This window comes from Ptychodera flava, chromosome 11 (genome assembly GCF_041260155.1).
Source record: "Ptychodera flava strain L36383 chromosome 11, AS_Pfla_20210202, whole genome shotgun sequence".
NCBI classification, from domain to species: domain Eukaryota; kingdom Metazoa; phylum Hemichordata; class Enteropneusta; family Ptychoderidae; genus Ptychodera; species Ptychodera flava.
The window spans coordinates 25790081-25802293 of NC_091938.1; the positions used below are offsets into that span (position 1 = coordinate 25790081).

Sequence of the window (12213 nt, forward strand, 5' to 3'; positions counted from 1 at the left end):
CATGATATGTCTGAGCAATTTCAGCCATGCACATTTCAAAATTGAAATGTATGGTATATACGCTTTCGCAAGTAAGTCTCATACTTCAGGCATTTTTCATTGTAAGAAACTTTATTAAACATATTCTAGCTTTGAAAATTTAAAGTGAAAAAATTGCGATACAGTCGTGTAATGTGTTTCCACGGTATGGGTTATGCAAACACCCTAAACTGCAAGATAGAACGAAAGTTCTAATGCAAATTAGGGAGGATAATATAAATGCCGTAAGCGAACATTCACTAATTTATGGTAACTGTTTTAACCAAAATCAATGACAGTGTTATCAATGGAACGTGATCTAAATTGACAGCAAAGATACAAAGTGATAGTGCGCATTGTTTAGGAAAACAACAATCACGGTAGTGGTTCATACAAGTAATATTATATGTGTCAGGTATATACAATTACAACTCTGTTTTCCCACTTAATCAGAAAAATTAGATATTTGCCATCATTGCTCTTATTGTGATATGATCTCTTTCACGTTTTCATTGCTGTGAAAAGGAAATTGCATAACGATGAACTGTTATCATAATTTGTCTGCTCTATCATACTTCATAATGCGACTATTGGTCTTATTATTTCCGACAAGGGTACATTACATGTGTATTTTCTGTGTAAAAGAACACAATTGAATCAATAGAAAGGTATAACATTTTAATGCAAAACTTTGGCAAAATATGTGTATCTCAATTCACGTCATTCCAATCATTATTCTTTTCTGTTCGAGAATATCAATAATTTCGTTGATATCTTCACTTTCAATTAACGAAACTATCATTCAGATGGAGTGCATTATTGAATCTGGCGATAATTAATGCGTGTAGGTGAGGAATCAAATTTAAAAGATAGCGCTCTCAACATTACTTATCGTTAGGTGATGATATCTTGAACTGTTTATCGCCCACAACAAGAGGAGGTCAAGTGGTGATAGACAGAAAATTTCAATGCTTCTTTAATTCTCGTATTATTTTGGCTGCCTTGACAACAGAGTCCCTTGAGAAGTCAATGATATCCACTGCATCACCATTACTAATAACAACAACCCTTTCAGGGAAAGCCATTTTCTCGAGTTGATCAGATACCTCAAACAGGTGGACAATCCATCGATTGTGCACGTGACGGCCTGGCTGGCTGTCTACCATGAAGCCAAAGAGGGAGGGAAATCTTGAACTGAATTCACTCCATTGGTACTCTTCTTCAAACTTTGCCTTTACTCTTTCAGAAACGCCCTCTTCATCCTCTACATAAAAGAACTTGCGCTTGAACTTCTCGGGGTCGAGATCATAGTGTTGTGCTTGAAACTCTGACATGACGTCATCCAGAACATTTCTAATGATGGAAATAACTTCTGCCGACGTGAACAGCAGTTGATCACCCGATTCTTCGTGTGCCAGTGACCGTACATACTTCAGGTACAAATCTCTTAAGATATCAAATGGAGAAATGACATCCTCCAGTACTGATCGAAGACCATCTATGCTTGGTCTGTCATCTTCTGAGATTGTAAATTCATCTGGCTGTAAAATCTTGGATTCAGGACCATCTAATACAGATACTATATCAGCACACTGTTTAAGCCATTCCATTGTATATTTTTCATCGTCAGACGCAGATTTCATTATATCCAACAGTTTTTGACATCCTACGAGACTACCATACCTGATTGCTTCGGCGAAGGCATTTTTAGCGTCGGCCAGTTTTGACGCTTTCAAATACTCCTCACCTTTCATGACTGAGAAAGAAGGCTGGAAGATGTTGTATGAATCCTCGTCAAATTCGCGAAGTATTTCGAGATATCTACCAGCTTTATGAGTGTCTCTCAACTTCAGAGAAATTTCAACGAGAATTTGTGCAAGCGAGTTATCGTTTGAGGTTTCAAAGACCTCTTCGTAGTATTGACAAGCTTCGCTGAACCTTTCTGTTTTAAAGTACACCCATCCAAGCTCCTTCAAAGCGTCAACGTCATTGTCATCTCGCCGAAGTCTACCTCTGATGTGATCAATGATTGCATTTGCTGCCTTGTCAACAAGTCCCTGATTACCCTTGGATTCGACTGTTTTCTTGTACAGTTTTAGTGCTTCTCCGACATTGTTATTCTTCCTTTGAAATTCCGCGAAGTTGTAAAATGCCTTCGTTTTGTCGCCAGCTATGGTGCTATCGGCCAGGTGAGAGTATATTTTTTCTGCTGTCTGGGTGTCTCCCAGCAATGTGTGAGCGTAGGCCTTATCATTTTGAGCTCCGAAATGATAGCCTCCAGCAAGTTGTATTGCTTTGTCATAAAAGCCAATAGCAGTACGTAAACCTTGCGATTCATCTCTCGAATACTCCTGTCGACGATGACCGGGCTGTTTTTGGTGAAAGAACTTTTGTCTATGACCAGTGTGTTTTGCTTGAAAGAACTTATCTCGGTAAACCAAACCTATTTGATGATGGATAAAGCTTGATGTCGGCTCCAGCTCCAACGCCCGTTCAAATAACCCAAGCGCCCTGTCCAGGTGTTTGAGTTTTCTGAAGAACTGACCAGACCTCTGTAAAACGACAGTAGTATTTGGTGCTCTGCGCAGGGCCTCTTCAATATGGTGTTGTGCCTCACCAATCTGATTATTTACTATCTTTTCCGCGAGAAAAACTCGTGCGAGACTGTAGTTTGGATCAAGTTGAATTACCTTTCGTAAACAAACTTCTTCCCGATCCAAACTTGCAGACCTATTTTTCTTGGAAACGGAAAAATCATAACGATCCTTTCTACCAGTGACAAGGGCAAGTCCAAACAGCCAGTCAACATTTTCAGGGTATTCTTTCAACGAACGCTCATAGCAAGCCACGCTCTCGGAGAATTTTGCTGGACCGAAGCACACGAGAGAAACCGCTCGATGAGCTTCAACATAGGCAATCTGCTTGCTTGTCAACCAATCTCTGCAAATATCATTCAACTTTTTCAGAAGCTTGTCAACCTCATCTGTGTTGCCAATCTGCAGATAAACCCAAGCTTTGTTGGCGAGTATTATCACTTTCTCCCCCAATGGTCCGTCACGATCTCCAGATTTTGTTACCTCTGTTTCGTTGTCTTTCAGCGCTTCGTCAAACCATTTAAGGGCGCACATGTGATCCACAGATCCCCTTGGAGCAATTTTCGACACATGCAAGTATCCTCTCAGGGTTTTGAATGGTATAGGACGTATGTTCGGAGTCTCTCGCAAGTGTCTCTCAATCTTCGATAATCGTTGCTGTAGTAGAAAAATTGTACATAATTCAGAAATAAACCACCCCAGCTACAGGTATAATTCGGCATTCTGACTAGTTCGCGACATACATGCTTGAGCGAATGCAAATATGGAGTGAACTGGCGAAAACTGAGTTCTATACCCGTTGCTGAGGTGGATTATTGTTGTTTTATCATAATAGTGTATTTAAACGTTGACGTGAACCGTCAACAATGCATTTTTCTCCTGGTGAAAGCTTGCCCGTGTTCCAACCATGCTATATCTCTAATATAGCACACTTATTGTCATGTTTCGACCAATCAGATCGTTGTATTCGCGCCATCAATATACTGATATGATATAATTGTAACAAAGACAAGCTAATGACTGATCAGTACGTTCTAGATTTCTTGCGTACATCAATCATAGTTAATCATAAAGGGTGAACATTTCAGTTTTAGGGACAAGCTGAAGCGTTGCTACTGAATTTCAAGTGAAATCTACTACTGTCTGTAAGAGAAGTCTGTGGGTTAATAGAAAATACCGACTACCGTTTTAAAACTGATAAAAAGTGCGAGATGGTTTCTTCCTCTACGTTATGATGGTGTTGGCCTTTGCTCTTCGCTTGCCAATATCAGAGACGGAAAGACCTTTGATCTTTGCTTTCTTAACAAACAACATACTCTCAGCCTTTGGCTTAATGAAACACCCCTCTTTCTTCGTGAACTCAAACAGTTTCAAGGAATCATAATGAGGGTCGGATAATTCATCTTTCTTTAATTAATTTTGAAACAACAATTACCTCAAAGTTCCTCTCTGTTCCGTCTTCTAAATTCCAGATGAACTGAGACGGGAATCTCCCTAACTCTTCGGTGTAGACTCTGGCGGCCATTCTAGTCTGGACTGTCTAATTCACTCGTTTCGTTGATACAGAAGACTATTTCTGAGTTCTGTTGCAAACCCTTCCTCTGATTTTGTCACTGTGCCACCAGTAGCACTGTTGTGTAGAAACAAGATATGGTGGCTTTTAAAAGTCTTATTCGCAGACGATTTTGAATGACTTTTTCCGTAAGGCAGCTGTGTAGTCAGATTTAGAACCCCAGTAGTTTTAAAACGATACTCTCGTCAATTTTCTTCCAAATATCAATATCTTTCATACTCGAATATAGTGAAAAAAATAAGTATTTTGGCTTATCTAAATGAAGTTCTGTCCTAATTTCTAATATTAACTAGGTTCTCTACTTCTCTGATTCCAACTTTCGCATCTCGCTCCAGTGTTATTATGTGAGTGAGAACAGTTTTGATTTTCATCGAGACAAATGAAAACAAAGATATAACCCTTTCATTTTGAAGGTTTGTATTTCATGTCAACTGTCTTCAGAGTTACTTTTGTCAACATCGACATTGTCAAAATGAGATGACCTCAAACAACTTTGGTAGACAATCAGTGTAACATTTCGAAGCAGTAGCAGTACTTATGAGTAATGTCTCTATAAATAGAAGGGGAAAACCAAGTATTTTTGAACTGTTTTAGAAAACGATAATGTTCCATTATATAATGCATCGACATTAGCATTATTTTTCCGGTCAATAACTATATAAACTGTAATAAGTTTTCTCTATTTTCGACAGGAATAAAGCATTCTGCGTTAACGGACGTACATCCGTTTAACTTTCGTTTTCATTCAACGCGCGCACGAAGCTGCGTTGTACACCCAAGTGGCCTCTGCAGGTCAAAATGACAGGTCGTATGGCGGAGTTATTTCGCTAGTATGTCCGTGCATATCATGCGTGTAAGCTGTACTGGCACATCTTGAAAACCATGGGATGGCTAAAGAGACATATATATGATTGTTTTGATTCACCATCGTGGATGACATGTCTTTTATAGAGTGGTCAACAAAAACATTAGTACATATATTCTTCAGTGCGATTATGCAGATTACTTCAGATCAAATTGTGCAGAAATTACTCTGCATTGCCTTTCAAATGCAGTCATGGTTGTCAGTAAATAGTCTCAAACATACCTTCAATGTCATCAAGCCAATGTCAGTACAGGGTTGGCAGGTCAGTGATGTCACCAACTTCTAGATTCTCCGTCGAAGAGACAGCACTGTGTCTCGCAAATAAGCCAACCTAGGGGGTCCTTTGTTGTTGCCAGGGTTTGACAAGCAGACTTCAGTGGAAATGAGAACGAAAGAAACTTCCTAGTACGGGTCATCGGCGCTGGTAAGGTTGCTGGTATGGGCTATCGGGGCAGAAGACTGATAGGGGAAACTAAGGCCCAGCATTTGCACATGGTAATATAGGGAGTTCAGGTGTCGGGCCTTTTAATGATATCTGTGATATATTATGTACTTTCTATAAACCGTCTCCCGTCCTTTTACTGGACACTTCAATCGCAACCCGTGATTACTTGACCTCACTGCTTATTGTCCATAAAAACCACCTAAGGACTTAATGTGTTGACCTTATCAGGGCATCAACAGTCAGTCAACATCTCGCGATGTACTAATGACCTTTCTTTTTACCGTGGACGAAAATGATAATTCTCCGCACTGTTTACAATTTCTCTGCTTACTAGGAGACAATTCTCCGTACTGTTTCAAATTTCGTCCCACTGTTAAAAATTTCTTTCTGCTTGTATGTAATAAAGGCTAAACAAACCCACACATCGTTCATACCTGAGTTGTTTGCGTTTTGTGAATGACATTGTGTATATTGTAAGTGTATATCATGTTTGGCTGTTTAAAATGTTAATTAGCCATGGCGAGACATACCTATAAACTATAACAGCTCGAACTCCGACTATCACATGAGCATTCACAAAAAACAGCAAGACCGAACCGTTGACATTCTAGCTTCCCTACTTGAACAGTAAACTTCAGTGGGACAACATATTTACACATACAATCAATCAATCATTCAGCACGTTTGGCCAATCAAAAATGAATTTTGAGCGACGGATTAAGAAAACTCTGTTTTCGAAAAGTAGCGTCAAAGGATCGCAGTGTCACATTAGTCTCTTCGCTCCAGTGAGGGTTAAGAGCAAGGCACGTAGAAATATCTAAGCCGATTCACTAACCAAACGCGTAACTGAGTGTGTCGCATGAGCGCCTTCACTAATAACTTTCATTCGACACATTCCTATATTTCCTTCCGTGTTGTAGATTGCGCAACTACCCTACACAGATTCAGACGAGATACAAAATATGTCTCTATGTAAATTAGCAACTGTAAAAGAAGATACGGTGAGAGGAAATTACAATAAAAAATATCAATTATCAATCGCCAAGACCAATGAAAGCAATACAGATGGCAAGTGACAAATATTAGTTGTAAAGAAACTAAGTGACACTAAGCCTGGTTTAGGAAAAGCACTGTTTATTATGGTAGTGGATCATTCTCAGAATACAACTTGGTGCTTCGCCATGAAGATATTTGCCCTGTTTGCTTGCAACTATTTATATGTGATCCACTGCACATTTTTGACAGCAATTTAAGAAATTACAATACAGCGAACCGACAATACGGTATCTCTGCTCTGTCAAGTTTCATACTGCAACATTTCTTCCTATTATTTTGTACACCTTATGTATATATTAGGTGTAATAGTACGAAACTGAATACAGAAATGTAATACATCGTGATTATGTTTGCAGAGTTTTCATGAATTCGTGCTCTGTCCTTCAGTCACTATTCTTGCTATTCAAGAACGATCTCATTTCCACTTTGAATGGTGAATCAATTTCATAACATAACGACTTCCATATTTGCTATTTTCAGCTGACTATACCTAGAACCATTTATCGCCTGTAAGAGAGAAGGTTAAGTGATGAGAGACACAAAATTTCAATATTTCTTGAACTCTTGTACTATTTTGGCTGCCTTGATAACAGAGTCCCTTGACAAGTCAATGATATCCACTGCACCACCATTACTAATAACAACAACCCTTTCAGGGAAAGCCATTTTCTCGAATTGATCAGATACCTCAAACAAGTGGACAATCCATTGATTGCTCACATGATGACCTGGCTGGATATCTACGAGAAAAGCAAAGAGGGAGGGAAATCTTGAACTGAATTCATTCCATTGGTACTCTTGTTCAAGTTTTTCCTTTACTCTTTCAGAAACGCCCTGCTTATCTTCCACATAAAAGAACTTGCACTTCAACTCATCAGAGTCGAGATCATAGTGCTGTGATTGAAATTCTGACATGACGCCATCCAGAACATTTCTAACGATGGAAAGGATTTCTGCCGACGTTGACAAAAGGGTATCACCCGTTTCTTTGTGTGCCAGTGAAGTTACATACTTCAGATACAAGTCTCTTAAGATATCATATGGAGGCAGTATTTCTTCTAAAACTGATCGAAGTCCGGCTATGCTTGGAACGTCAACTTCTGATGCTGCAACTTCATCTGGCTGCAAAATCTTGTATTGTGGACCATCCAATACTGCGAATAAGTCGACACACTGTTGGAGCCATGCCTCCTCACATTTTTCTTCGTAAGAGACACATTTAAGGACATCTAAGAGCTTTTGACATCCTATGAGACTACCATAGTTAACTGCTTCGGCAAAGGCATTCTTAGCTTCCGTCAGTTCTGACCTTCGCAAATACTCCTCACCCATCATAACTGACAAAGAAGGCTTCAAGATGTTGAATGAATCTTCGTCGAATTCGCGAACTATTTCGAGATATCTACCAGCTTTCTCAATGTTTCTCAACTTCAGAGAAATTTCGACGAGAATTTGTGCAAGAGAGTTATCGTTTGAAGTTTCGAAGGCCTCTTCGTAGTATTGGCAAGCTTTGCTGAATTTCTCTATTTTAAAGTACACCCATCCCAGCTCCTTCAAAGCGTCAACGTCATTCTCATCTCTCCTGAGTTTGTCTGTCATGTGATTAATGATTACACTTGCTGCTTCAGCAACAAATTGCTGATTGTCCCTCATTTCGATTGCTTTCTTGTACCATTTTAGCGCTTCTTGGGTATTTTTCTTCTGCGTGTCATGGAATTTAGCAAAATTGTAAAAAGCCTTCGTCTTGTCACCAGCTGTGGCGATATCAGTCAGACACGAGTAAACATGTTCTGCTGTTTGCATGTCTCCAAGCAATATATGGGCAGACGCTTTATCAATTTGAGCGTGAAACTGATAGCCTCCAGCAAGTTGTATTGCTTTGTCATAAAATGCAATTGCCTTAGATAAATATTTGGATTCATGTCTTTGATACTCATGCCGGCGACGACCGGTTCTGTTCGCTTGCGAGAACTTGCGTGCATTACCAGCCGCAGTGTTTGGTGCTTGAAAGAACTTATCTCGGTAAACCAAACCTATTTGATGATGAATAAAGCTTGATTTCGGCTCCAGCTCCAACGCTCGTTCAAATAATCTTAGCGCCCTGTCTAGGTGTTTCAGTTTTCTGAAAAAGTCTCCAGACCTCTGTAAGATGACAGTGGTGTTTGATGCTTTGCGCAAAGCCTCTTCAATATGGTGTTGTGCCTCTCCTTTGTTGTTATTCACTATCTTTTCTGCGAGAAAAACACGTGCCAAACTATAGTTTGGATCCACACGAATTACCTCGCGCAAACAAGCCTCTTCCTCACTAACTGTTCCTGACCTAGGTTTTTTGTGATCGAAGGAATCATGTCGATCCTTTCTGCCAATAACAAGAGCTAGTCCAAACAACCAATCAACATTTTCAGGGTATTCTTTCAATGATCGCTCGTAGCAAGCCACACTCTCGGGGTATTTAATTGGACCAAAGCGTATGAGCGATACCGCCCGGTGAGCTTCAACATAGGCTGTTTGCTTCCTTGTTAGCCCATCTCGGCAAATATCATTCAAGTGGCCCAGAAGCTTTTCCACCTCCTCCATGTTTCCGGTCTGTAGAAAAACCCAAGCTTTGTTGGCGAGTAATATCACTTTGTCCCCCAATGGTCCGTCATGATCTCCAGATTTTGTTACCTCTGTTTCGTTGTCTTTCAGCGCTTCGTCAAAGCATTTAAGGGCGAACATGTGGTCCACAGACCCCCTTGGAGCAATTTTCGACACATGCATATATCCTAGCAGAGTTTTGAACGGCACAGGGAGTATGTTCGGAGTCTCTCGCAAGTGTCTCTCAATCTTCGATAATCGTTGCTGTGGAATCAAAATTTCAGTATTTGTTTTTTAAATCAAAAAAAGACTAGCAATGACAGTTTAATATGTGTTAAGATTTTTGTACATCAATCCATCATGGTTAATCATAGAGGATGAACATTTGAATTTTAGGGACGTGTTGAAACGTTGTCACTGGAACATAAAGTAACATCTTTGGTCTGTAGCAGAAGTTTGTGGGTCACGAAGAAAGTACAGAAAAGCATTTTAAAGCCTATAAGAAAGCACGAGATTGTGACTTCCTCTAGTTTATTATGGAGTAGGCCTTTCTTCTTGCCAATATCAGACACAGAAAGTCTTTTGGCCTTTGCTTTATTAACGAACACACTTCTCCCAGACTTGAGCTTGATTAAAAATTCTGCATTCTTCTCTGTGAACTCGAACAGTTTCAACAGAACATAGTGAACATTTGGAAAATTAATCTTGTTAAATGTCAAACAGCCATTACCTCAAAGCTCCTTTCGGTTCCATCTTCTAATTTCCAGATAAACTGAGATGGGAATCTCTCCAGTTCTTTCCTGTAGTCTCTGGCAGCCATTCTTGTCTCAGCAGTCAAGTTCACACCCTTTGTTGATACAAGAGAAATCGCAAATGATTTTGTACTCTATTGTGAAGCCTTCCCCTGTTTTCTTTTCTTTGCAGTTTGTAACTTTGTATAGGAAATGATAAATTGATGCTACTGGGTCTTACAAGCACCAACGATTTGGAAACAACTTTTCCAGTCGGTAGCTGAGCAGTCAGATTTTAAAGCCTCACTATTATTGTATGACTCTTAGCAATTTTCCTTAACGATTTCCAGGGTCTTTTATATAGTAAAACATATTGGGCACATCAACACAGCCCTTGGTGTCGGTAAGTACACTGTTGTTGACAATAAATGAACTTCTGTCCTAATTTGAATGACACAGTCATCAATAACGATGCACCTCACGTAAATATGCAATGTCGACAATGTATAGCAATATTCCAACATACTACAGCGAGATCACCAGAAACAAATCTTTACACGGAACAGCAATACGAAAAAATGTCAAAAATGTCACATCTACTCGAGCTTTAAAGATTGCACATTGTAATTGTCAACTTGTAATAGCATTATGAATTACATCAGATATTAGACATGTGCTCAATATTTACTTTTTATGTGGGTTTTTCTCGTGTTTGCTGTCCTGGCCTCTCTATTATTATGCGCACTCAGTTTGAAACACGAAGCAAATTATGGTTTTATAGCCTTGTTATTTTGAAGTCGAAAAATAATCATTTCTCGTGGAATTGCATATAGTTTGAAAACCAAAGCTTGATAAATTCAAGAATCTATTTTTATTTCATTCAAAGATTTGCTATCTTTATTCTTTACTGTCAAGGAAATAGTTGACCAAGTGTCATGACTTCCATTCAGTACGTTCAACTGTTTTCGCTTTGAATAACAATCGAAGCATCAAGGTGAGATGAGATGACCTTAAATAGTACAAAGATTATCCAATCGGGCAAGGATTCGTTGCAGTTTTGTACAATGAGTAGAGTGTCTATAAATAGAAGGGGAAAACCCTGTATTATTGATCGTAGCACATCGTCCTCTGGCATTCCCGTTTCCATTTGAAATGCAGTATATTTTCTCTAGGTATAACAGGAACGAGCGAAATTAAAACTTTTGCATTCGACGAAATTTTCTTCTCGCGGTTCATTCAATGAGAAATTCCGAAATAGGCTGCGTTGAACAATGGAATATACTCCAAATGACCTCTGCAGGTCACAGTAACAGATTGTATGGCGGAATTATTTAGTACAATGTCCCTGTACTATACATTTACCAATCATTCGCATGTTTGTAAAATTATTGAACGATTGAACAGGCAAGGACATTTTGCGTTTCATTATGGTATAAGCGATAGCTTGGAAAACATCGTACGAAAGGATGACGCCGCTCTTGTATTCATTTACATTTGCATTTCTGAAATGCGATTATACAGAAGCGCACTAGCCTAATCCTTTAAAAAATGTTGTGCATAGCGTTTTAGCAGCAGTCATATCTACAGGTAAATAGTCTCAAAATTACCTTCAATGTCACAGAATCAACGTCACCAAGTAAGTAATTGCGAGGTCGGCAGTGTCGCTCATATAGGCTTGACTTTCCATTGAAGATACAACCCAACGGCTGGTGAATAGACCAACTTGAATTGCCTGGGGAGTCCTTTATTGATACACGCCCTAGACGAGCAGATTTCAGTGAAAGTTAAAACGAAAGAAATTTCCAGGTAAAGGGCGTAGGCGCTTTAGCATTTCATGCATAAACGGTATGGGCAGAACACTGACGGGCGAGCATAGTGAATACCCGGCCTCGAGCCTCGCTCATCGGCTTTCTGCCCCAGTCCCAGCCCCGACCACGTATCCCATAATGCAACGAGCGCTTGTTGTACTGGCACTTGTAATTGGTGACAACAACACACATACAACTTCGACTTTTTGTGACCGTTATTGAAACGCGACATTATTTTTAAGACCATGCATTTTAAATCACGGTCCATACACCTTTTCGCATAGCGGCGAGACCATGTTGATAGTCTTTTAAACGGAGTATTCATCATAAATATTGGTAAACAAGACTGAGTGCAGAATACAGCAAGTTGCTCCGCTTATTTCAAGGTCAAAATCGTAAATCTTAACGATTTCTAATATTCATGACGCGTACACTGATATTTTTATCTGTATATCTGTCAATTGTGTCACATCTTTTAAGTGTATGATTGTACCTGTGAAAAGTAAAATAACGCTTACAAAACCGACAAATAAGATAAGATAACAC

General features: G+C 39.4%; 2 protein-coding genes across 2 annotated transcripts; both read right to left on the reverse strand.

The window, feature by feature from the left end:
* Positions 1-92: 92 nt before the first annotated feature.
* Positions 93-7081, reverse strand: LOC139143931 (uncharacterized). Its single transcript, XM_070714550.1, has 3 exons — positions 5273-7081; positions 4048-4242; positions 93-3269 (listed from the first exon to the last, which is right to left on the reverse strand). The coding sequence occupies exons 2-3, from the start codon at positions 4135-4137 to the stop codon at positions 984-986; spliced, it is 2376 nt and encodes a 791-aa protein (XP_070570651.1). The 5' UTR covers positions 4138-4242; positions 5273-7081; the 3' UTR covers positions 93-983.
* A 16-nt stretch (positions 7082-7097) lies between these two features.
* Positions 7098-11519, reverse strand: LOC139144440 (interferon-induced protein with tetratricopeptide repeats 1-like). The gene is made up of 3 exons (XM_070715140.1): positions 11467-11519; positions 9859-9975; positions 7098-9392 (listed from the first exon to the last, which is right to left on the reverse strand). The coding sequence occupies exons 2-3, from the start codon at positions 9946-9948 to the stop codon at positions 7098-7100; spliced, it is 2385 nt and encodes a 794-aa protein (XP_070571241.1). The 5' UTR covers positions 9949-9975; positions 11467-11519.
* Between the last annotated feature and the right edge of the window lie 694 nt (positions 11520-12213).

Coding starts and splice junctions, on each gene's coding strand:
- LOC139143931 (XM_070714550.1), bottom strand. CDS start 4,137: ATGGCCGCCAGAGTCTACACCGAAGAGTTAGGGAGATTCCCGTCTCAG. Junction 3,270..4,047: donor GAACAGAGAGGAACTTTGAG/GTAATTGTTGTT, acceptor TTTCTACTACAG/CAACGATTATCGAAGATTGA.
- LOC139144440 (XM_070715140.1), bottom strand. CDS start 9,948: ATGGCTGCCAGAGACTACAGGAAAGAACTGGAGAGATTCCCATCTCAG. Junction 9,393..9,858: donor GAACCGAAAGGAGCTTTGAG/GTAATGGCTGTT, acceptor TTGATTCCACAG/CAACGATTATCGAAGATTGA.